Raw genomic sequence first — 24430 nt, forward strand, 5'->3', positions numbered from 1 at the left:
TTCTGTCAGATTTGCTCAGCAACGGCAGGCTTTGCCAGCGAGTCTGATTTGGGAAGCCCCTCGTCTTCGCTGGGCTATACCTTGTCATACCTAACTACCCGCTCAGGATTATTCATATTCTTCGCGCGGTTTGTTGACACGGCACACCGGAGGACAAAACAAAAAGGCTGGCTTGCGGGCTAAGGCGTCTTGATATTTGGGGCGTTTTGGAACTGGAGATGCGGTTAGGAGGGTATAGAAAGGGCATCACCACCACCACCATCATCATCATCACCACTATCGTTACATCACAGGCATTTCCGTCTATACACTGATTTTAATCTCATCAGGCACTGCATGGTCGCGGGAATACCCTCAGTTTGCCAGAAAATAACATACACCGAGAGCAAGAGAAGGGGGGACGCCCAGGGGGCCGGGGACAAAAGGCCTAGGGGGCGGAAAAAAAGAAAAGGGAAAAAGGGCCGGTGCAAGACCGACTATAAGGATATATCCACCACCATAATCTACTTGGGAAAGCGGCGTCTTCTTACAAGTACCACTACGATACCACTTTTGTAATACTATACTAATTGTACTAGTTCTTCTACAACAAAACTTGCATACATACTACTCACTAGTGCCCGCGTCGTCAACGGCGCACGACCTCACCTCGATTGCTCCCTTCCTGTCTGGGTAGTGATGTTTTCAGCCATCACCTACGTCTAGCATTGGACCGTCATGCCTACCGCTCGTGCAAGCCAAAGCTTCGCTAGACTGTTCGAAATGTTTCACGCAACAGCGCGAAGGAAGCAGTGCCATAGAAGACTTATCCCACGGGAGGTCATCCCACAGGAGTCTTTCGCATGGGAAATTGTCCCATAGGAGCCTATCACTTGGGGTATTACACATTGTCCAAGTCGAGTCGCACGCTGTTTGAGACCAGACATTCATTTATTGGGGGGGTATCAACTACCAAGTGACTTTTCTTTTGAGCGGGGCATCTGCAAACATTCAGACGCCCCATGATTATCGCTATGACTGTAGCAATCCATGCATGTATTTTTTTCCTTCCTACTCCCAGCTGTTCAAGAGCCCCTTCTCGCCATCATCTACCTCTCCCGCGACTACGAAGGCCTCGCCCGCGCGACGGAGCAGGGCGCAATGACCACACCGTTGATGGCCGCCTGCCTCCGCCGCGGCGGCGGGTGCAGCATGACAACGGGGAGCGGCCTCTCCGCTGCGCTTTGGGTGGAGGGCGCCTGCTGTGGCGAGCGGTATGTCGAGGTGGCGAAGGCCTCGGACGTCGGGTGCTGGACGACCTCGCGCGCGGCCGTCTCCTCCTGCTGCTTGGCCTTTCCCTTCTTCCGCTTCTCTTCAAGTTTCATAGCCTTGTAGACAAGGGAGGTGAACTCGAGGAAGACCCTGCGAAACAACGTCAGCGGACTGGTGCGGTGCGGTCTGGGTTGGAGTGACGGGAAGTGAAAAGGGACAAGAAGGGGTGGGGACTTACTCGGTGGAGCCGCCTTCGAAGGTGATGGACTTGCAGTCAGCCGCCAGAGAGGGCCGGTTGAAGTAGGTCTGACCCCAGCGCTGGTCGACGAGGAGCTTGTGGGCGATGGTGGCGATGATTCTCTTGGCATCCTCGCTCTCGACGTCTTTGGCGGAGAGGTCGACAGAGTTGCCGGGGATTCGCAAGTATTCCTTCAGGCTCTCGTAGACTGCCTTGCCTCGTCCGACGTCAAGACCCAGTGACCGGTAGCAGGTGTTCAGGTCAACACGCGTGCCTAGGAATTTGTCATTAGCATATGTCAGAGCAAGAGAGAAACGTAGACTGGAGGGGGGAGTGATAGGATGGGGCGTGATGATACATACTCAGGTTCATGTGCTTCCTCAAAAGAGCCCAGTTGGGTGCACCGTGATGGTACAGCTCTGGCAGCTCGTCCGTCCTGCGCATCGGTGGTGCCTGGCCGCGACTAACGCGAGCTTTCGGCGTCCCAGTAGGAGTCGTCTTTACCTTCTTGTTGGGTCGTCTGGAGGAGTATTGTCTCACTGTGAGGCAGTCAACCTTTGATTTGAGCATCATCATTACCGCGATTCTGTCATTGACATCGCTGAGAAATTCATCGGCAGCGTCGCCTGCATTCAGCTCGGCCTGGAGCTCGTCTTCAGAGGAGAAAGGCGAATCGTCTCTCTGGTCGCATGGAACCGCCAGTGCTGCTTTCTCAGCAGCGATCCGCATCTCCTCTTGAAGATTGGCCTCGCGTCGTGCAGCCTTAGCTGCCATCTCCTGGTGGGCTTCTGCTTCAAGTTCGGCGTTTAGTTGTGCCTCGAGATCGTCCTCGCAAAGTTCTATGAGGCCGCCGTTGTCTCCCGCTGCGAGTTCGGCCTCGAGCTGTGCTTCAAGGTCACCCTCGGAGATATCCATGGATCCGTTGCCGGCTGCTGCTCCGAGCTCAGCGTCGAGTTGTGCTTCGAGGTCCTCCTCGAGGAGATCTGGGAATCCGTCGTCTTGGACCTGTGGCTCGGCAGAAGGGGGTCGTTTTGCCCACTCTGGAACCTCCTCACCGAGCTGGGCAAAGAATTCCTCTTCGGTCATGTCCTCACCGTCGCCGATGTTGGAAGTAGAAGTACCGTGGGTGAGACTGAAAAAATGAGGAAAAGGGTTACTAACTCCGTCGTCGATTACGAGAGGGCCAGGGCTACTCTCGCGCGACTCAGAACGGGAGGGTGTGTCAAAGCCATCACTGCCGGAGTTGATGGTCGAGCCGACTGAGGAGGAGGGGTGATCTGGGGGGTCAGAGACGCCTGGGGTTGACGCCATGGTGAAAGGTGGCTGTGAGCCCTGGAAGGGCGTTGAGCGAGTGGTGAGAAGCTGGGTTGTCGCTGAAGCCGTCTAGGAACTGATCGGCTTGCTGGGAAAGAGGGTGTTGAGGTCGCCAAGACGTCCGCGCGGCGCAAACGTGCTGAGGACGAGTACAGGGAGAGAAGATGTGTGAATTGGCAGTGTTATGGAGGAGTGAGTGTGAAAGACGACTTGTGGTCAAACGAAGGCAAAAACGAAGTGAGGTGTCTGCCTGGTTCCAAATTGGGAGAAATGAAGTGTAGGTAGGGTCGGCCAAAGTGGATTGACTGAGCCGTACAGCTCCCGAAAGCCCAGGCCCAAGCTTCCACCTCGTCCATTCGCTCGCGGACGACAATAAGATCAATCCCATTGTCATCCAGTCTTTTGAGCGATTCAAACAATCCCAAGGGAAATATTGCTGAAAGGTATCGTCCAATCACAAGACGAGGTGATCTGGAAGCTGATTGGACGGTCAGCAAACATTCAATGTGCCCAGGTGGGTTAGGGTTAGTCACCGCTGGCCGAGGAGGGACCTCTGCCCGTTGAGCATGCTTGCGCAGCCCATGACTGAGTGACTCCTCGAGAATATGATTTGACTGCCTGTGGGATAGCTGAGTGGGAATAATGTGGTCAGAAGTAGAGCTCACTCTTCTGCCCTGAGGACATGCCAAGCTGCCCAGGTGTCCTGGGCTCGGCAAGAATCAGATTCATGATAGCCTCCATTCTCACTCTGCCAGCCCAGCGAAGGAGAAGCATCGGAGACCAGTCAGAGAATACCGTTCTCTAGATACATGGTTAATTATGAAGGTGACAAGCATAAGGCGTGGGCAATGACTGGGTGACGAAGACGGACACACGCCAGGAGGGGCCATCAGTGACCTGGGGGGGCCTCCCTGGCTGAACAGCTTGATGGACCTTCAGCATTTGGCCCTTTAGAATCTGGGGTTGGGGCATCTCACCAGACGATGCTCGAAAGACTCGAAGCTTTTCAGATATATATAAAGAATGCGGGCTATCTGAAGCCACCTGAGGCTGGTTCGCATGCTTTTGAAGCTTCGCAGTGAGTGCAGTCCATGTGTTTGTGTGCCACTTTCTGATTGCAGCCTGTGCCGTGTAAGTGCCGTGTAAGTGCGTGTAAGTGGCCTGGCCGTACTGAGTAGACTAAGAGGTCAATCAATTGCCCATGCAGGCAGCAACCCTGCAAGAGCAAACGGGTCGGAAGTCCCGGGGACCCCGGCTGGACGTCATTCTCAAAACTGCTCCCGAGACTTATCAATCAGCTTCTCTCCACTCACTTACAAAAACCACCCTTGCGATACCGCAAGCAGACGTCCAAAGTCAAACATGCGGCCCAGAGGCAACATCGTCCCCAGGCGCATAGGCCACCCGCCAGTGACAGCAGCGCCAAGCTTCATCTGCTCAAACTGCAGGTTCGCAGCAGCAGCCACCGTCGCGCGGCCCCGACGAGCCCGGCCATTCTCATCAACTTCCCCAGCCCGATCGTCGCTGCCACCACCGCCACCGCCATCGGGGCTGGTCGCCCTCTCATCCAGGCGCCTCATCTCCGTCTCGGGCCCGGACAGCCCCAAGTTCCTGCAGGGCGCCATCACACAGAACATCCTCCCGCCCGCCGTCAGTAATGGGAACATCAGCAGCAGCAACCCCTCCGGCGCCGGCTCATACGCCGCCTTCCTGAACGCCACGGGCCGCGTGCTGCACGATGTCTTCGTCTACCCGGACGCCCGAGGCAGCCCGGGGGAGAGCTTCCTGATCGAGGTCGACGCGGCTGAGGCGCCCAGGCTCGAGCGCCACATCAAGCGCTACAAGCTGCGCGCCAAGTTCGCCGTGCGCCTGCTCGACCCGGGCGAGGTCACGATCTGGCACGGCTGGGACGACAGCGGCAGCGACAGCACGGCGCTGGAAGCCGGCACGGGTCTCGAGGCCCCCCACCAGCTCGTGCACCTGAGGGACCCGAGGGCGCCCGGGCTGGGGTACCGGATGCTCACGGAGGGGGAGCGGGAGCCGGCGGTGGGTCTGGAGAGGGCCGCCGACGAGGACGTCTACCGCGTGAGGAGGTACCTCATGGGCGTGCCCGAGGGCCAGTCGGAGCTGATCCGCGAGAATGCGCTCCCGCTCGAGGGCAACCTGGACGTCATGGGCGGCATCGACTTCCGCAAGGGCTGCTACGTGGGCCAGGAGCTGACCATCCGCACTAAACACCGCGGCGTCGTGCGCAAGCGGGTCCTGCCGGCCATGATCTACGGCGCGGACGGCGCGGAGCAGCCGCGGCAGCTGGATTACCTCCCCGGGGCCCACCCAGGCGGCGCCGTGCAGTCGGCGGGCTCCATACCCGCGGACACGAGCATCGGGAGGTTTGAAAAGAAGGGCCGCAGCGCCGGCAAGTGGCTGCGGGGCGTGGGCAACGTCGGCCTGGCGCTGTGCCGGCTGGAGATCATGACGGACGTGGTGCTCCCCGGGGAGACGGCTGCGAGCTCATATACCCCTGCAGACGAGTTTATTATGGAGAGGGAGGCGGGCGAGAACGGGGAGGAGCCTTTCAAGGTCAAGATAAAGGCTTTCGTTCCCGAGTGGCTGAGGCAGGGGCTGGATGAACAGCAGAAGCAATGATAATGGTCCGGCTCGACTGCCCATGTTCGAACTTTGGTCTTGATAAGTGTATGATAGGCAGTGAGACGAAGATATAGCCATGGATATTCTGTACAACATTCTGCTACAATACTCTGCAACATCATTGTGTTAAGTGCGTCACACGTGGTTGCTTTCATTGCTATGCCCTGACGGAACAAATGTGCAGGGCTGTGTTGAGAGTTGTCTCCCATCTACGTGTCTACACTTACCGACTTCTTATTCCTGCGTTGAATTCCCTGGACCAAAGGAGTTGATCTGGAAATCTCACGTACGGTATGGCTACGTCTCACCTGTGCAGCTGTCTGTTGACGCCCGTTACTAAGATTCCGATGTGACGTAGAGAATGTGGTTGTTGGTCTTGAAGAGAGCAATCATGTTAGCTCGATCTTGTTTCTTGGGTATCATGACAAAAAAAGCATCGGACTCCCGGGCAACTACCTTTGCTCTCAAGCCGCGATGCCCGCCTCCTTCATCCTCTGCTCCTTGACAACCTGTGCCGCTTTCAGCCTCGCCCTCGTCTTGGGCCACTGCGTCTCCCAGAACTTGACCGGGTCGTCCGACTTGGGCACGTCTCTCCGGGGTATCGGTGCGGTCCTGCCCTCGGCGGCGTGTGTCGGCTGCTGCTCAGCGGCATGACGAGGCTCGGGAGCAGCCTCGGCCTTCTTCGCCTCCTCCTCATCAGCAACGGCAGCACCGCCCTTCCTCCCCTCCCTCCTCGCCCTCTTCTCCTCCCTCCGCCTTGTCTTCTCCGCAAGTCGGTCCTGCAGCTCGCGTATCCGGTCGTCCATCGCCTCGTCGTCCTTGGCCCTCTTCAGCCTCTCCCTCTCCTCGGCCTCCCGCACGAGCCGCTGCCTCTCCTCGACGATCCTGCGGCCCTCGGCCGTCTTGACCGCCCTCTCGCGCTCCTCCTCCTCCCGCCTCGCGGCGCCCTCCTCCCGCTGCTTCTTGCTCCGCCCCGCCTCCTCGAGCTCCTCCACGAACCGCCTCTGCCGCGCGTTCATGGCGTCCTTCTCCCGCGCCTTCTGCAGCGCCGCGTTCCGCGCCCCGTCGTACGCGGCCCGCGCCTCCTCCGACGCAAGTATGTCCCGCGCGAGCCCGAACTCCTCCCACTTGTCCTTGTCGAACGCGCCCTTCGCCTTGTCCGGGTGGTACTTGAGCGACCGCTTGCGCCACGCGCGCTGCACCGACTCGCGCGTGATCGTGTCGTCCGAGGGCTCGATGCCCAGCAGGGCGTAGTAGTCGAGGCCCGCGCGCCGCGGCGTCCTTGGCCGCGGCCAGCAGCTCGGCGCTGGCGTTCTCGCTCATTTTGGCCTCGTGTGGCTGCGAGTACGTCGGGGATTGTGCTCGGTCGGGGTGATGTTGTTTGGTCTTATGTTGAATCGTTGTTTGGTTGAGGTGGTAGTGTTGATGTTCTGAGAGAAGGCAATCGGCTAACTGGATGGCTTATCGAAGATTACGAGTGGTGCTAAAATACGTTGAAAATTACGCCTGAAAGATACAGCCAATTACATAAACCTTGAGCAGTCAAGCAAACGGTCTTTAAAAAATGGTAACAACTTTTGTTTTTCGATACATTTTATCGACTCGCAGACATATTAGATTTCATTTTAACTCATAGACTTCCGTTCAATACGTTGCAGTGAGCCTTTGTACCAGATACTGGCCGCTGTTGATCCCCTCATACTTCTTGTCCGTCTCTGCCGCAAACGTGCCAGGGATGGCCTCAATATGACTTTTGAAGTTGGGGTTGCAGAAGTAACTACAAAGGCCAGTCAGTCTCACGTCCAACGGCTCTCAATGGAGTGTGCGTGAAGGAAACTCACGCGATGCTGTAACGGGCCGGGTGCTCATCCGTCTTCCTTGGCGGCTCTACCACCCGGTGGATGGTGCTCTTGATGGTGTCGTTGCTCCATCTCGCAAGAAGATCGCCCGCATTCACGACACAGGTATTCTCGATCGGCGTCGCGTCTACGAACCGCCCGTTCGGGCTCTGCACTTGCAGCCCGCCCGCGCCGTCCTGGAAGAGCAGTGTAATGCTGCCATAGTCTGAGTGCGCGCCCGCGCGAACCTGGCCTGGGTTGACCTTGAACACCTCGCTCTTGACTGCTGGGTAGTGCAGCAGCCGCAGCGTGTTGTCGCCGACATCGACGAAGCTGTCAAAGTGGTCCTCATCCAGGCCCATGCCGACGGCGATGGCACGCATGACCTCGACGTGGATGGACTTGCATTGCTCATGGAAGTCGAGCATGGTCGACTTGAACCCGTCTACCTCGGAGCCAGGCTTCTCCACAGGCCACCGGTTTGGGTGGTCCGGGTCGCCCTCGCGACCGATCTCGAAACTCTCCTTGATGTCGGATGTGTCCGCCTTCAACTTGGCTACATCGTTGCTCTCACTGAGCAGGGTGAGCTTCTCACGCCCTGGGGCCGAGTAGCCCCTGTTCGCCTCGGGGGTTGTCCATCCAAGTGCCAACTTCTCGTCTTGACTGAGCCCGTCGAAGAACTTGGCGCTGGTGCCGAAGACATGCTTGCGCGTCTCGGGCGAGATTGGCAGGTTCTTGAGGTAGATAAAGCCCGCGTTCTGGAAGCCACTCAGGATTGCCTTTGCAGTCTCTTGACGCTGGGTGGTGTCGCCGTGCAGGAACTTGGACAGGTCGATCAACTGATGAACTGTTCAGCATACTCAGCCACACGGCCAAAACAACAGCACTCACGCACCGGGATCATGAGCCCTTGCTCGTCAACGGCGGCCTTCTCCATGATGTTTCTGTTACTCAAGACTTGTGACAAGCCAATGGGTTATGGCGATCTGGAGTGCCCAAGCAGATAGACTGGCTGCAGGTTCCGGCTGGTCAAGCAGGCTCTTGTTAGTGTCAACAGTGTCACGCGGCCATCCCCGGCGGAGTCTTGATCTTTTAAGTGGAAGGCAGGACGTTGTGAGCACGGCGGTCTCCGACTCTCAGGCCAGCTGTAAATGGCAGGCGAACAAGGTTGACATTCGACTGGCCTAGAGCCGAGACTCGTTACAGCCCAATCGATCAGATTCTACGCATTGAAAGTGCCAAAACTCACTTTGGCAACGGCACGCTTTGATAAGAACTCCGCCGGTTGACCAGGCGCCCCCGGGAAGTCGAGATAAGGCCTGGCCATGAGAAGGGGGAGCAGGAAGGAGGGGCCCGCGGGGTAGCATTCCCCTGCCCTGTCGATCCTTCCGGCAGCTTGCCCGGAGTCACGGCCTTATTTTCTTCACACTAAATCGTTCATCCTGCCTCTTGTTGGTTCCTTGTCAGTCGGCCCGCCCAGTCAGTCAGTCTTTCACTCATCCAAGAGATCAGACTACACACATCATGGCTGATCCTTCGCCCCCATCGCCTGCAAAGGTGGTGGACATCCACACCCACATGTACCCTCCTTCCTACGTCCAGATCCTTGAGTCACGGTCCACCATCCCTCTGGTCCGGAAGTTTGCCAGCTCACCGGACCCGCGCCTGATCCTGCTCGAGGCCGAAGTGCCGTCTCTCAGCGGCGCCGATGATGCGTCGGCCAAACCGCCGGGGCGGCCCCTGACCAAGCACTACTCCTCGCTGGCGCAGAAAATACATTTCATGGACACTCATAAGATCGATATATCCGTAATCTCACTCGCCAACCCATGGCTCGACTTCCTAGACCCGTCTGAGGCAGGACCCTTCGCGGCCTCTGTGAACAAGGAGTTCAGCGACATGTGCGCTGCCCACCCCGGACGGCTCTTCTTCTTCGGCACACTGCCCCTAACCGCACCACTGCCCACCATACAAGAGTCCATAACACAACTCAAGGGGCTCGACTACTGCCGCGGGGTGATCTTGGGAACCTCTGGCCTGGGCAGAGGGCTGGACGACGCGAACCTCCTGCCCATCTTCCAGGCCCTCGCCGACGCAGGGCTGACCATCTTCCTGCACCCTCACTACGGCCTGCCCAACGAGGTGTGGGGCCCGCGCGCCTCGGAGGAATACGGCCACGTGCTGCCGCTGGCGCTGGGCTTCCCCATGGAGACGACCATCGCGGTGGCGCGTATGTACCTGGCGGACGTCTTCGACGCGGTGCCTGGCTTGCAGATGATCCTGGCGCACAGCGGTGGGACGCTGCCGTTCCTCGCGGGCAGGATCGAGAGCTGCGTGCTGCACGACGGGCACCTGGTGCGCGAGGGCAAGGTGACGCCCAAGCGGCGGACAGTGTGGGATGTTCTCAGGAGCCAGGTGTACCTGGACGCGGTCATCTACAGCGAGGTGGGCCTCAACGCGGCCATCGAGGCGAGCGGCGGGGCGGACAGGCTGATGTTCGGGACGGATCACCCTTTCTTCCCGCCGCTGGGCACGGACGAGGACGGGGAGTGGGAGAGCGTGGGCATGAATGCGGAGGCTGTGAATAAGGCGCTGGGCGAAGGTTCGGAGAAGGCGAAGGGGGTCATGGGCGGGAATGCTGCGAGGATTCTGAGGCTGCATGGGGTGTGAACGGATTTGGGATCCATAGGCATTCGCATTTGCATACTGTTTTGAGCCGCAAAAGTGCTGTTCGTTGTTCCACAACATAAGCTTCCAGCGATGAATACGCCGACCGATCAGCACAAGTCTAGAGTTGATCGTCCAATAAATAAATATTGGCTTTTGTGATCCACTAAATAGCAGGTCACCGGTCACCGGTCAACCGTCTTTTATTAAAATGCATGTAAGTGTATGCCAGATCTCTGGGCCGAGTTACTCAATCCGAGATTCAAACTTGCGAAGTGCCGACCAAATATAGAATTAAAGACCCTGATCATCCGCCCAAACCTTGTCTGGGGTAGATTTGACAGCCGCATCCCAATTTCCCTCAGCACCCCCGCTGACATCACCCGCCTGTATCTGGTGGGGTGTATGCAAGTGCGACCCTCCACACCTCAGCTCAGCGCAGCACAACCCAGGCGGTACACATGTGCCTCGCCACCCTGAACTAGGGGCCCGTTAGCTTTTATCAATCTACCTAAACCTCATCAACATCCCGCTCCCTATCCTCCCGGAACTGAGCCCTTCAGCATCACCTGGGCCACCTCAGATGGGTTCGCAAGATGAAGAAGACACTGATCCTGTGCTTCATCCATGGCTTCAAGGCAAGTACACACACTCTCTCCTTCCCATCGCAACCATCGACTGTTCCCAACTCCATCATCATCACACCCCAACCCCACTAACACGAGATCCATCCAGGGGGGTGAGGAGACATTCGGCCACAAATACGCCTTCACCCAGCACCTGCGCGACCTCGTCGCCGAGCGGCTGCCCAAGCTCGACGTCCAGGTGCTGGTGTACCCCAAGTACGAGACGCGCGGCGACCTGGCCGACTGCGTGTCGCGGTTCCGCGACTGGCTGCAGGAGAAGGTGATCGACATCGAGGTGGGCAAGGGCACGCCCTCGCCGACCGTCGACCCCTCGGTGCGCGTCGTGCTGTGCGGCCACTCCATGGGCGGCATCGTCGCCGCCGAGACCCTCATCGCCCTGACCAGCGAGCGCGTCATCCCGCCCTCGTCGGCGTCCGGCGGCTCGGGCGACGGCAACCACACCGCCGCGCCCGCCGAGGGCGACAAGTCTTTCGAGCTCAACGGCCTCATGTTCCCCTACGTCCAGGGCGTCCTCAGCTTCGACACGCCCTACCTGGGCATCAGCCCCGGCGTCGTCGCCCACGGCGCGGAGACCCACTACAGCACCGCCAGCGCGGCGCTCACCCAGCTGAGCACGCTGACCGGCCTGTGGGGAGCGAAGGGCGCCGCCGACGCGGGAAAGGATGCTGAAGCAGCGCAGCAGCGGGGCCAGCAGGAGAAGAAGCCCGTCGCGGCGCTGCCGCCGGCCACGGGCGGGGCAGCCGGCAACAAGGCCAACGACTCGTCATCATCGACGTGGGGCTCCTGGGGCAAGATGGCGCTGTATGCGGGCGCGGGGGCCGCGCTGGCCGGGAGCGCCGCGGCGGCGTACCTGAAGCGCGACCAGCTGACCGAGGGCTGGACGTGGGTGTCGTCGCACCTCGAGTTCGTGGGGTGCCTCGCGCGCGGGGAGGAGCTGCGGCGGCGCGTCGCGTACATGGCGCGCGCGCAGAACGAGCTGGGCGTCGGCTTCGGCGTGCTGTACACGCGCCTGGGGAAGGGGGCCACGGCCCTGCAGCAGCAGGTCGCGGGCATCGGCGGCACCAACATGGTCGGCACCGTGCTCGGGGGCCAGAGGACCTTCTGCAACCTGCCCAGCAGGCGCAACGGGCCTGAGAAGCTGGGCGTGTGGGAGGAGGCCGTCAATGACCAGGCTGGGGACGAGACGTCTGCGCACATGGGTGAGTTTTCTTATTTTTTTTTTCTTTACTGCCTTTGCGAACTGCATCTTGGATTAGGCTTGGTGTTAACTCCTGCTTTGCTCTGTAGCCATGTTCGAACCAAAGGAAAACCCCGGGTACGACAAGCTCTCCAGTACAGCGGCGGACCTCATCGCGAAGTGGTCGAGCAATGACTGGTATGAAAGCAGCACGGAGGGAGAGATCGCACGGGACAACGAAACAGCCCCAGAAGCTGACATGGCTTCGGACAGTGATGAGGACTTCATTGCGAAGGGAGAGGTTGTGCAGTCTGCGCCACCATCTTGATCGGGTTGTGTGGCGTCAATGCCTTGGTTTCATTACGCGTTTGGGTTTCTTGCTTTTTTTCTACCTTTGTGGTGGTATTTCTATTGGGTACGATACAGGATTACATTGATTAGACAGGAGGTGCGATTCTCCTGTGCGCTCTATTCTTTTTGGCCAAATACCCCTATAGCGGCCAAATAACGGCCCCGAGAATCAAATGGATAGCACTTGTTTTATACAGAAAACAATGCTACATGGTGACCCTTCCGTTCGCACATCTATTCCGTCTTCTTCTCCCTCGCCTCAGCACCGCCACCACCCAAGACCTTGCGGCGCTGCTTGATCATGTGCGTGTAAAGCTTGGGCGCGCCAGGGAGGTACGTAGCCATCACGGCGACCGCGACGGCGGCGCCCACGGTGTTGCCCTCGGCGGCGGCGGCGCGGGCGGCGATGAGCAGCTCCCACAGCTCGCTGGAGATGCCGACGGGGTAGAGGACGAAGAAGCCGCTGTAGCGCATCCAGCGCAAGGGGGAGGGCTCAACTCCCGCGCCGAGGGACAGGGCGAAGAAGAGGTAGCGCACGACCTCGGTGACGGACCAGGCCAGAAGCATGGAGGAGTAGGCCGGGCTGGCGCGATGAGGGGGTAGGCGTGGACGGCGCCCCAGACGAGGGCGAAGCGGGAGGAGACCTGCATCAGGGTCGTGAGGAGCGGGGCGCGGACGATGCCTGTTTGGGGTCCACGGGTCAGCTCAGCTCAGCTCAGATCTGGATCATCTGTTGCTTGTTCTCTCTCCTTCCACGCGTGTGGGTTGTGGAGGGTTGTCGCATGTCAATGGGGAGGAATTGGGGGGGGGGGGCCGCGCGGGCGCGCATACCGAGCACCGAGTGCACAATCTCCAGGGCGGCCAGGGTCTGCGTCCACTTTGTCCACTCGCCGACGGCCGGGTAGACGAGGGCGGGCCCGGTCTCGAGGCCGTTGGCGGCGAGGGTGGCGACGGTCCGGCCGAGGACGACGGACCAGAGGATTGCCGAGAGGGCGTTGTAGGCGACGAGGTAGGCGCGCTTCGGGGCGGACATGCGCCGCGGGGACACGTTGGTCTTGATGACGTCTTCTTGGGCCATGGTTGCTGGTCTTCTCCCTTGGGGAAGGAAGGCTTGGGCACGTGTGTTGTGCTCGAAGAAGCTCGTCGAGATTGAGTCGTCTGCGTGGGTGGACGGGCAGGTAAGTTTGGCCGGTGGCAGTGTAGCGAGCCCTTTTTTTTTGTTGAGCTCGGTCGAGCTCAAGCCCGCCGAGCAAAGTACCCGCTTATCGGTTAGGCCCGCAGGCGATGTTTCTTCCCGAGGTCCTGCAGCCCCGCTGGAGCCAGGAGCCAGGGTCCAAGGCCATGAACGGCCACAAGGGCTTTGGACGGCTGGCAGGGATCAGGGCCACGGGTTGCAAAAGATGGGGGTGGCAGTGCTGGAGTCGATTGCCGTGCCGACAGTCTGGTTCCTGGATGGATTGGCTTGGATTGGCTTGGATTGAACTGCTTTCTTCCTCAGCCCTACCAGAGATCGATTAGATGAGATCTGAGCGATGCGAATGTGCACTTACAGAATCTGCTGGTCCTCTGGGCCATGCAACTGGCGGATTCGCCAGGCAAGATGGATACAGTAGGCTTCGGTAGCGACAGTAAGACTGTTTGTTTCGACTTACCTAGGTGGATGCTCGCTGTGGGATAGAAATTTGCAGAACTCTTCAAATCATGGACAGGCAATCGGAAGAACAAAATTTTTATGATTATCATGGTGCTTTTCAGAGACAAATTATATTTTCTACCCGACACCGATTCATTTCGTCATTATCATTCTTGCTTCCTGGGAACCAAATTCCAGTCCGATTCAGGCCTCTCGCCCTCTCCACAGGAAACGAAACATCAAGAACATAAATATTGTACAGTGCAGTCTTGGACGCACCCTTTTTTGCGAGCCCATCCTTAGTTGTCATAATACATGAGAACCAAGACCATCCAAAAGACCCACGCAGATACACAGCAGAGATTGAACTGAAGATCATGCTTGCGTTGTTGCCAGTTGGGATGGAAACAATCATCGTCAGACAGAAAATTAGTTCTTCCTGTTGAAGACCTTGGACCAGCCGCTAAACAGGTACTGGTCCGTGTGTCTGCCGCAGTGCGTGTACTGGTTGACGTTGCTGGACGACGGTGACGACACCTTCTTCCTCCTGGGGATGGAGGCTGCCGAGGCCGACGACATGGTCGAGGACACCGAGTTTGACGAGTCCTTCCTGTCCATGACGCCCCGGATGGCCCAGCCGTCTGTTGTTGTGGCTGATCGCGGTGTCTGTTGTGAGGGTCAGTCATGCCGTGCTCTAATAATTGGTTGGACTGCAAGAGCGTGTTGAAAGGACTGGGAACGCACGCTTTGGGATGTGGGAGACGTCGGAGACGTTGATGTGTTGCGGCCGAAGCCCAGCGTGTATAGCGGCGCTGGGGCTGGTGCACGAGACGTAGAGTTCATAGTTGCTGAGATTCCCTGGATTGTCTTGTTGGAAATTTCAACTCGGGTATTGTCCGCTTGGTGTTGGAAAAACGCTGTCTCGATGTCGTCTTTGAGTGCCGGTCGTTTTGTCGGTGTGCCGGTTATGAAGCTGAAGCTCCTTTGTTCTCCTCGAACAGGGCTGGTTGACGACAGGTCGCGTGTGACAGCTTCACGGAAGCGATGTGACAGCAACAAGAGCCCGTCAGGGTCATAGGTGGGACAGATGCACGCCTGGTGCGGCAAGCAGGGACGTCAGAGGCGCTTGTCGAGGACAAAGAAAGAGGGAGACGACGAGATGGCTCGGGAGGCGCTTGGAGATGTGAAAGGGAGGAGGACTGAGAGCTCGCTAGCCTGCCCGGGCCCATACCTGGCCGGCGGGACGAGCTCCTCTTATCAAGGGCCAGAACGGCCAAGGGCGGGAGCTATGTCAGAAGCCATTCCCGCCGGTCGGTCAGCCGTGCGAGTGGCACCTCGCGCGGCAGGGTGTGAGTGCAAGTGTGAGTGTGAGTGTGACTGCCTGGATAGGGTGGACATGACAGGCTGGATGCGGCAGAAGGATGCGCATCCCTGTTACCAGCTGGCAGTCCTACGTCGACAACAGGGGGGGGGGCCATACCCAGCAGGCCCAGGTAGACGCATTTCCCACAGTTTTGTAGGGCTGAAGGGTGAGCCCGGACCAGAAGATGGTAGAGAAGAAGGATGGGTGGGACGAGCTACTGTGGGCCGTGGGCAAGCCGGCATGCCATGTGGTGGGTGCTTCCTACCCAGGTCGAATAGGGTGTGGTGGGGTGTGCCTGATTGGGGGTTTCGCCTAACCCGCAGGGTACCATGCCTTCAGAAGCTCCTTGAGCACCTGGGGCTAGAAACTGCCAACATCAAAGAGGCAGCTTTGTCGCCTGTGCTCAATCCCAATTCTCGGTCTCGACCACGCTGCTGTGTCCCAGCTCTGAGGGCCGCTTCTGCTAGCCAGCCAAGCTACTGTGCATGTCTGGCGGCGACGACCGCTTGGACAATGAGGCCAAAGCCAACAGACTCGAACTCCGGGGTGACGCTGATCTGCTGGGCCTCCCTGCAGGTCTCTCGGCCACGCTCCTGATTGCCTGCTTGGTAGCATCGGCCCACGACTGAGACCCTGGGGGCCAAATGGGCCGACCCGGGCAAACCAGCCATTCACGTTGTGCGTGGGTGCACTGGGATGGTGTCAAATCGCTGCAGGGTGCCGAGAGCAAGCAGGGAAAAGAAGGCAACCAGAAAAAAAGAGTTACCCACCAGCCAGGCAGCCAGGTATCTGAGGCCAAACCAGCTGAAAGAATGCTACCCGTTCCTGGCCTTCCTGGAATCACTGCACCCCTTCGTTGCGTCTGCGTCACCCTGCCCCGGCCTGGAATGCCCCTTCACGCTCCGTCTGAGTCCGATCTCACTTGCTGGGGGAAGAGCAGACTGGACGTAGGCCCGAATCTGCACGTCTCGCTCCCCCTAGCTTGCTTACGCTTCCGGGAGCCGCTTGAGCACCCCCGGATCGGCGAGCTCTGTCGCTAGTGTGCTCCTCGATTTCAGCTGCAACGACAGTAGACAGTAAGGGCACATCGTTGTGCTCCTTGCTCTTCTCTTCCTTGAGCCCGACTTACGTCTGTCGCCCGCATTGCATCACGGCCACCAACCGCTCCCAGATATGCTGAGCTCCCCTCTGCTCCTGGATGGCCGCGTAGCGGCACCATAAGTGGACTCTCAGGACGCTGGCGCTCAATCCCTTATCCACCATTCGAAAACGGTTGGGAGTGTGTAGTAAGGCTGTGGGCTGCAGGTCCGCGGCGAGATCTGGACAAGCAACCGGTAGACCCCGGCGTGGCAGAGAGCAACCAAGGAACAGAATTGCGTCTTATCCTAGATATCCTCGTTCTGAGTCTTCTGCAAAACGCAAATTCTGTGCAAGTAGACAGCAAGGCTGCTAATAGGCAGGGTCAGCTTCAGTGGTGAATTGGCGAGCTGGCTATCAAAGCACTAGCTGCAGAACTCGGTCAAGTAATTGAATAAACTGTGGAAGTTTTCATTATGAGCAGCTGCAACAAATAATCATAACAGCACCATGTGAATGAAACAGTCCTCATTGTGCAAGACATTTTGATAGAAGTTCCAACATTGCTTTTACTTTGAGTACGCTATGCCCTATAACAATTGCCTGTAAAGAAGAGAGTTTGAAGCTGCACATAGTACTTCCAATCTTCTCTTGATGTGTTGCAAGTCCTGTAAGTATTAAGCAAAGTGAAAGAAACCGCTGAGACCGTCAGAGCGCCCGTATGCTTCCTTGTGTGCACTCGGGAAACTCCTTTGACAACACATTGGCTGCTTCTCGCGTTGTGGAACTCGGTATTTTCGCACCTCTTCCCTAGTTGCTAGCCAGCATTTCCTTTCCGACATCTTTTCGACGGATGCTAACCAGATGTACTATTGTGCTTTGTTGGCATCTGCATAGCAGATGACATATCTTGCAGTCTCAAATCGTAACATCCTGCGGGGTGTGATATTAAACAGGACCCATTACATTCAAGCGGGCGGCGCATAACCACATAGGAAAGGCAAAATACCTATTCACGAAGCCTTGCCATCTGTCTGGGGAAGACCACGATGCGCAAGATAGAATCCGGTGCAGAGCGCTCAGACAGAGGTCTCGTCCCGCACCTCGGCGCTGTTGATAAAGTTGCACCTCTGGAACAGCCTTTCCCACGCAACCGCCTTTTCAGCCTCTGTTGCTGAAGCATCGTCCTCGTCTGGATGTTCCCGAACTGTCACCTGTCTGTTTCCGTGTGGGCCGCCGAACAGTTGGAGAGAGATCCTGCCCGGTAACTTGTCCTGGGGGCTGTCCTCGGCCACCCCTGCGAACGCCGGAGACCACTCCTCGTCAGGTATTGCCGATGTGACGAACCTCACGATCCTCCTGCTAACGGCCGCCGACAGCGCCAGCTGGCCCGCTGAGTTATCGGCGCCGCCCCCGAGGCTTTGGCTGTTCAATACGTACGGTATGTCACTCAGGTGAGCAACTCTCCACATCGGCACGCCCATCAGAGCATAAGATGGCGCGAACCGTGTGGAGTTATGTTCATATAGCCGTGTGTTGTGGGCGTTGTGCCGACCGTACTGCCACGCGAAGTCCAGCACAGGGCACGCAAACCAGAGGTCGCGGTTTATCTGCGCAGCACGGTAGTACTGTGGCGAAACGCCTTGCCCCTGAGCAACCTGTTCAAAGTCCGAGACGGGATAGAGCTCCAGCAGCTTCGTCCTGGTAGACGGAGACAGCGTCAGCCACAGTGTGAAGCTGCTGAGCACATCGTCGTCTGTAGCCGTCGTTGGCGGTGCGTACCACGCGCCATCGTTGGTCACCCAGGCGGCGACGACGGGAATATCCTTGACAACCCTACCCTCTCGAATCAGTTTGGACGGACGATCCGGGATGAAGTCACCGTCGTAGGTGGGAAAGAAGAAGCCCTCGCCGAACGGAGGCCGCGCCGCCCGCATCGCACTGACGGAGAGATTCGTCAGGATGTCGAAGGGGGCCTCCCGGAGACATGCCAGCACCGCTTCGGTGTGGGCATCAGCCCCTTCCTTCACGCACCCGACCTGCCGCGCGACCATGGCCGTGTTGTCCGCCACGAGGTCCGACATGGTATTGAAATTCAGCCCCGGGGCGCCGGACATCATCACGGCCTTCTGGAACGGCACGCCCTTCGCACCACCGAACGCAGCCATCTGCAGGCCGATGTCACTCCCGCCGACGCTCTGCCCGATGGCGGTCACCCGCGCCGGGTCGCCGCCGAAACTAGCGATGTGGTCGCGCACCCACTCCAGCGCCGCCCGCTGGTCCCGCAGCCCCGCGTTCGTCTGCCCAGCCTCCACCATCGCCGGGCCCGTGGCGCCGAAGAAGCCGAGCCGGTAGTTGATCGCCACAAATATTAGTGGCTGGCCGTCCAGCCCCGCCTGGCCGAGGAGGCCGTCCGGCTCGTACAGGACCTCCTCGCCCGAGCCCAGCGCGTGCCCGCCCCCGTGGAGCCACACCGCGACGGGGAGGGGCTCGGCGCCGGGACGCCCCGTGCCGCGCAGCCTCGCGATGCGGAGGCTGAGGCAGTCCTCGCTGATGTTGGTCACCCGCGAGGTGAAGGGGAGCACATCGCCGGTGCCCTGGGGGCACCACGCGCCGGGCGCCGTGGCGTCGATGACGGAGCCCCGGGTCGGCGCTGCCGGGACCGGCGGGGCGAAGCGGTTCGGGCCGGAGGTGTCCTCGGCGTACAAGATGTTGTGGAAGTGCTCCACTGCCAGGTCGGCGGAGCGAGAGCCGATGTACTTTACATCCCGGCCCGAATCGGTGACGACCGGTGCCGGGACGAGGTTTGGTGGGAGGTAAGGGGCGACGATGGTGAGTAGGAAGGCTCGGCCAGGGCCAAGCAATACCGCGGCTAATCCAAAGAAGACGGCCCCAGCGCTAAGGAGTACAAATGGGGTGATTCTTGCCATGACTATGATTGGAGCACCTATTCAGCTATTTGGTTCCATCGGAGCTGAGCAGCGAGAAGACGCATGTAAAGCTTGTCTCTTACTGTTGGTTTATGGTGTCAAACAGACGGGGTGCGGAGAGACAGTGATAGAACGGACGTCCGGTTGCTGAGGCCGGCGGCTGAGGCCGGAGAGAGGGAGCGACTGAAAAGGTTGCTTTCCAAGGTTCGATTGCTGTGAACCAACAGCTTTCACTGTGCGGCACGGTTTTCTGGGACCATCATCAACCTGGCCGTATGCATCTGGGCATTGCCATTCGATGGCCCGTTGTCAGCACTACTGCATGGACCCGTAGAGGCTCGGGGTGATAGTCTTGCAGAAGATGGCAGTGATCCTCTTTTATAGATGCCCTGGACGCTCAGTAGTAGCTACGAAATGTTGCCTCCCAGATGCTACCGGTAAACCATGTCGGGTCCGTGTCGCCAACGTGGGCTTCATTGGGCTTTCAGCCCGGAGCTGAGGCTGGCGGGTATGTTCTAGCTGGGCTGATCGAGCCACGCCTGAAACGTTCCCCGAAGACCATGGCTGGTAATTCGGCGAGCTTCAAGTACCGTGTCGTGAGCCATTCGCCGCAACTGCGGCGTAGATGTTCGGCACAGGCGGATATGACAGTTTCGCAACTCTGGAAAGAGACTGATCGGATCGGCTGCGTGTCTGGCTGCCTCCATGTCGTCGTGGTGGACGTCGCAAACTACACTAAGCTCAAGGGTCTTTGGGCTGATATGCGATGCCATATATGCGACGGTGCCATGCCATTCGGCAAACAGAATCTTCGCTCTCGGCTGGTCGATTTTCAGAGGGGCGTTGCATAGCACAGGATCGAAGGCTTGGTCAGTTCCGCCCTCGTCATCCCTGCGTCGGCTGTCGTGACAGACGTCCATTGAGTCCTCATTCCACACTGTCGGGCTCTTGTGGTGGCACGACGCTTGGTTGAGAACGATCTTGAGGTACGTAAGCTTAGAGAGCGAGGATGGGGTCAAATTTCTCAGGGGCGCCAAGGATTCCTTCTCCCAGTACCGAATAATAAACCTGTTGTGACTGTAAAGCAAGGCGGATGCCTCTTTGTAGATGGTCCGACAAGAAAGGAGTAGGCCGTGGAAGCCATGTATGCCGTTAAGGCCATGTTCCTCGTAAGTGGGACGGCAGTAAAAGGAAGGTACCGGAGTGCCTCCATTGAGATTCAGTACAGCATGCGTATCCTTTCGATCATACCGTACAAGCAAGTCAGTATGTAGGTAGATGCGGCGCCGAAGGTGAGGGGGGAGAAGAAGTATCGGGGAAATGGGGACGGCGGTACAGTCAGTCTTGTTTGCATCCAGTTGTATGGGTCGAAAAGGAAGCGTTGTTACAGAAGCCATGCTGACGAATTTTCGGTTGCTGATGTCGACGTTGAGCAATGGACGCATGACAACAACGGGAGACTTTCGCGGGTTGAGCCAAATATACCAGCACGGGGTCACGTTAGAAGTGGTTCTGGCCAGGCAGCATCACACATGGACCCGCCCGAGAGTAGTCATTGCCACAACATCTTCAGTGAGCCATAGAGAATGTCTCAAGGCAAAATTATCATAAAAAGATCAGATACTGTTCTTCAGTGTCCCAAGAAGCCTGGGTTCCAGTCCCACCTAGCTTAGCTCTTCAAGTGGCCTTCTGTGCACTGCTCAATTACTGCATATTGTGATATCTGGGCGTGGCTTGCTTCATACAGACTGGCTGACAAAGGGGTGCGTGACACCAAGGTTTCTCCTAATCCTGAGCGGATTAGAAGAACCAAATTTAAATGGTATTCCAAATAGAAGTATGCTACCCAAGGAGAAGACGGTCACGGCGCCGTTTGTTGTAGTTGCAGGATGGCCTTCTTTGGATTAAACAATACTACTAAGTTGAGATCGAAATATTTCCAAAGACCAAGCCGCGACTTCGAGCCGCGAAGACATGTAAATCGTCCACGTATCATTTTATGGCGCTTATGGTTCATAGGATGTAAATAGACTGCCGTTCCCATCGTGCATAACTCTGCCCTGTACTGCCCATTTCAAATGACCCCACCCGAAAATAGAGCCCAGACTCACTGTCTCGAAACAATAGCAGGCCATGGAATACATCCGGTTCCTCGATCTGCTCCTCTTGGCACCTCCAAAGAACAAATAGTCGAATATCGCACTCAAATAAACGGTCCTCTTGGTTGGTGGGCGAATGGTTCCAGTCGGGACTGATATGAAGAAATGATGCCTCAGAAGAGAGCGTCCACACGAAGTCATACCGGTAGCCGTCCTTTTTTTAACGCGGATAGGTCCAATGGACCCGGGTGCAGGAGCCCTGAGAGCTTCAGGTAAGATCCGGGCCCGACTCGACCCGTTGGATCGGGTCCTGTCAAGTTCATCTGGTGGTCTTCGATTTTGGCCTCAAAGCGTGAGGGGCACACACTGTTGCTATGGTAATCACAGGTATAATCCCAGCCAGCTCCTCCACGGCGGGAGGCCCAGGACCAACTTGGGGCAGTGTAAGTTCGAAGGCCAGCGCACTTTAACCCATCCAGCATTTCCTGGAACGACTGGCCCGGGGCTCTCAGTCTCCAATGCAGCTGGTGCTGCCAGCCTGTCTTGGGCTCGCGCCTCTCCGAGCAATACCAAATGCCAGCCAGATACTGTGCTGGCCCCTCTCCTCTCGTCATGGAGTCTTGGTCTATTTGTTTGGACAGGCCGGAGACGGCTGGCAATTTGTCTTGGAGAAAAGTGAAGTGTCTTGCCGGGTATCCGTATAACGACTTGGTCCACGATCCGCGACAAGCTTCAAGTGGGTTCGCGTCATGCACCATATCATGTGAGTTTTCGGAGCGCTGGCAATGATCGCATTTGAAATGGAGCATGTGTTTTCCAAAAACGAGTAATCGTTTTGATAATTCCTGCTCCTGAAAAAACCAACCGCGTGTGCTCCACTTACAAGTCCGCAGGTCACCTGATAGCCGGTTGATGTATTGGGGATTTAACACCTGCCACCCGTCCGGATCTGGAATTGTGGATAGTGTGAATGTGCCTACAGCCTGAGGGTTCAAGGCCGACATAAAATTCACATCGAAGGACTCAAACGGCCGGCGGGCCAAGAACCCCTCGTCAAAAGACTCCGACGCAGCCGCAGCGATTGTGACGTAGGCGTTCTGGAATAGCTGCCACATCGTTGCTGACTCTCTGGCCCAGTCGTCGCCATCACCTTGGATGATGCAAAGCGCATCGATCCAGAGGGAGCGAATCTCGAGACTGCGTGCGACGGTGACGGCATCTCGCAAACACTGCGGCAGGACAGAGAACTTGATACTCTGTTGGTGGCTGTCGAGGTTCGCTTTAGTAGTCAAGATTGTCGGCTTGACATTTCCCCAGCAATAGCTGAGAGCGGCGTATCTGAGACCCTTCTCGAGATGGATGCTCTCCACAAGGCTAATACAGCCTGGAGTATGGGCAGGAACGGGAAAGAGGTCCAGGAGCCTTGTAGGGAGGAATGCACCGCCGGAATGTTCGGCAGGCTGACACATTTGCGTGCGTCCTTCACCTGCGGTCGCGTTTGCCTCGTCTTGGTAGTCGCTGTCATATTGTTTGCTTGGGCACACGTCGGAATCATAAGGCTCCATTGTCCCCTCCTGACATGGACCGGTCCTGTCGAGGCACTCGTTTATCCATCTTTGAGACATGGCGATGTTCTGAGGCGACCATGGATTCTCACATCGTCTGCTTTTCAAACCGAGCCACGTTGTGCACGGGTCTTTGTCTGTCAGTTAGATATCAGATCAGTAACATTAAAGGTACATGCATCCAAGAATCCGTCATGGTGGACGGCACGATGGATGGACGTACCTCCTGCGGCGCAGAGCAGGAATTCAAGCACTTGGTTCGACCATAATCCTAGGTGCCCCCATTCTCCCAGCCCGGGATGGAGGACGCTGACCACGAGGGCCTCAAGGTTTGTGGCTTCCCAAAGGACATCCCATTTGTACTGAATGCGCAGTGTGAGCGGTTCTGGATGAGGCTTCCACCCTGGACTTCCTTGGTACTCTTTTTTCAGTCCTTCTCTTGTTGCAGCACAGAATGCGCACCCACTCTCGGCAGCGAGCGAGAGGCCTGGCAGTGTCGGAATCTGGTCGTATCGGACGTAATCAATGCCACCAAACGCTGAATAGGGACAATCTTTGTCGGGCATTCGATCCGCCAAGATATGGCTCTCCGGTGGCTGATACTTTCATTTGTGGCTTCAAGAAACTGTCATCAAGATGTAGTGAAGCATTGCATTGTTTGCAGAGAGCTGGGTTGGGTGCAATCCCTCTTGGCTGCTGCGGCCGTTGCGACGGCGCTGCCCCTGGGTCTCTAGAAAGCATTGCAATTGAAGATGGTCAAGTTTAGGCAGAACCTTTTGGCAGATGGACTGAACAAGAATGTCGGAACATTGCATGGGCCTCAAGATTAGCCAGTTTTCAGCTTGCATTCATCGAGCCAACCAGGCAATCAGTCTGCACTGCCACCAACACATGCAGGCTGTCCAGGATCTCGCAGGCCATTGGCTACACAGCAGCACAGTTGGCTGAACAATAATGGGGTACATGGAGAGGGGCCCATGCTAAGCTGGACCAGACACATCAGGGACAGTGATTTCTGACCACTTGTTCCCCCAGCCGGTGCGGCAACATCTCGTCCATGGCTCTGGTGGGGGTTCCGGCCACTGAGTTTCCCTTGGGAAAGGTTGCACCTTTTTTTCTCATGGTGACAACATTAAGAGCCCGCAGCTTGCCGTATTAAAAGGGCTGGAACCCGTGTTGGGAAAAGCTCACTGTAATATCATGTGGATGCATGGAACTGAGAAGCACAGACTGCAATGCACCAGATGATACATATGCATATACAGCCCGTCAAATGCAATTGTACAAGCCCCCTTGTTGAGATGTTGTGTTTTGGATCACAGCTCTCAAGTAGTCTTCATATTCCCATCAGTCAATGCTCACTGTTGGTTGACCCATTAACCCATGGGACCGTCTCAGGATCTGCTAGACACAACTTGGGAGACCATATGACACTGAGTCCCGCTACTGTTCACAAGGTAGACAGCTGGGCACCAAGTACCCCCAAGCTGATTTCCATCGTAGCGTCATAACTAAATGAGACGTCTGTTCCTTTGCCGTGGTGAAATGTACCTAATGGCTCTGGTTTATTTTTGAGCACTGTGTGCAGTGACACTTCTTACTCCCACTATAAACCCCCCCGGCTTTTCCAG

At 57.4% G+C, this 24430-nt stretch overlaps 9 protein-coding genes across 9 annotated transcripts; 3 read left to right on the forward strand and 6 right to left on the reverse strand.

Moving 5' to 3' along the window:
* Positions 1 to 1103: 1103 nt before the first annotated feature.
* Positions 1104 to 2800, reverse strand: INS49_007016 (uncharacterized protein; the record flags this gene model as incomplete). The annotated part of the gene is made up of 3 exons (XM_043167781.1): positions 1104 to 1401; positions 1490 to 1763; positions 1852 to 2800. 3 exons carry the CDS (start codon positions 2798 to 2800, stop codon positions 1104 to 1106), a joined length of 1521 nt encoding a protein of 506 aa, XP_043028925.1.
* A 1365-nt stretch (positions 2801 to 4165) lies between these two features.
* Positions 4166 to 5449, forward strand: INS49_007017 (uncharacterized protein; the record flags this gene model as incomplete). Its single annotated transcript, XM_043167782.1, has 1 exon — positions 4166 to 5449. One exon carries the CDS (start codon positions 4166 to 4168, stop codon positions 5447 to 5449), a length of 1284 nt encoding a protein of 427 aa, XP_043028926.1.
* Positions 5450 to 5916: 467 nt separating this feature from the next.
* Positions 5917 to 8227, reverse strand: INS49_007018 (uncharacterized protein; the record flags this gene model as incomplete). Its single annotated transcript, XM_043167783.1, has 4 exons — positions 5917 to 6733; positions 7131 to 7229; positions 7294 to 8129; positions 8186 to 8227. 4 exons carry the CDS (start codon positions 8225 to 8227, stop codon positions 5917 to 5919), a joined length of 1794 nt encoding a protein of 597 aa, XP_043028927.1.
* A 587-nt stretch (positions 8228 to 8814) lies between these two features.
* INS49_007019 (uncharacterized protein) lies at positions 8815 to 9960 on the forward strand (the record flags this gene model as incomplete). The annotated part of the gene is made up of 1 exon (XM_043167784.1): positions 8815 to 9960. One exon carries the CDS (start codon positions 8815 to 8817, stop codon positions 9958 to 9960), a length of 1146 nt encoding a protein of 381 aa, XP_043028928.1.
* A 593-nt stretch (positions 9961 to 10553) lies between these two features.
* INS49_007020 (uncharacterized protein) lies at positions 10554 to 12109 on the forward strand (the record flags this gene model as incomplete). The annotated part of the gene is made up of 4 exons (XM_043167785.1): positions 10554 to 10637; positions 10693 to 11803; positions 11892 to 11979; positions 12055 to 12109. The coding sequence occupies 4 exons, from the start codon at positions 10554 to 10556 to the stop codon at positions 12107 to 12109; spliced, it is 1338 nt and encodes a 445-aa protein (XP_043028929.1).
* Positions 12110 to 12366: 257 nt separating this feature from the next.
* Positions 12367 to 13210, reverse strand: INS49_007021 (uncharacterized protein; the record flags this gene model as incomplete). The annotated part of the gene is made up of 3 exons (XM_043167786.1): positions 12367 to 12595; positions 12670 to 12814; positions 12964 to 13210. 3 exons carry the CDS (start codon positions 13208 to 13210, stop codon positions 12367 to 12369), a joined length of 621 nt encoding a protein of 206 aa, XP_043028930.1.
* Positions 13211 to 14194: 984 nt separating this feature from the next.
* On the reverse strand, positions 14195 to 14608 carry INS49_007022 (uncharacterized protein; the record flags this gene model as incomplete). Its single annotated transcript, XM_043167787.1, has 2 exons — positions 14195 to 14431; positions 14510 to 14608. 2 exons carry the CDS (start codon positions 14606 to 14608, stop codon positions 14195 to 14197), a joined length of 336 nt encoding a protein of 111 aa, XP_043028931.1.
* Positions 14609 to 17284: 2676 nt separating this feature from the next.
* Positions 17285 to 19135, reverse strand: INS49_007023 (uncharacterized protein; the record flags this gene model as incomplete). Its single annotated transcript, XM_043167788.1, has 1 exon — positions 17285 to 19135. One exon carries the CDS (start codon positions 19133 to 19135, stop codon positions 17285 to 17287), a length of 1851 nt encoding a protein of 616 aa, XP_043028932.1.
* Positions 19136 to 19650: 515 nt separating this feature from the next.
* Positions 19651 to 22859, reverse strand: INS49_007024 (uncharacterized protein; the record flags this gene model as incomplete). Its single annotated transcript, XM_043167789.1, has 2 exons — positions 19651 to 20342; positions 22118 to 22859. 2 exons carry the CDS (start codon positions 22857 to 22859, stop codon positions 19651 to 19653), a joined length of 1434 nt encoding a protein of 477 aa, XP_043028933.1.
* Positions 22860 to 24430: the final 1571 nt, after the last annotated feature.

Source organism: Diaporthe citri (assembly GCF_014595645.1).
Source record: "Diaporthe citri strain NFHF-8-4 chromosome Unknown scaffold_2, whole genome shotgun sequence".
Taxonomy (NCBI): domain Eukaryota; kingdom Fungi; phylum Ascomycota; class Sordariomycetes; order Diaporthales; family Diaporthaceae; genus Diaporthe; species Diaporthe citri.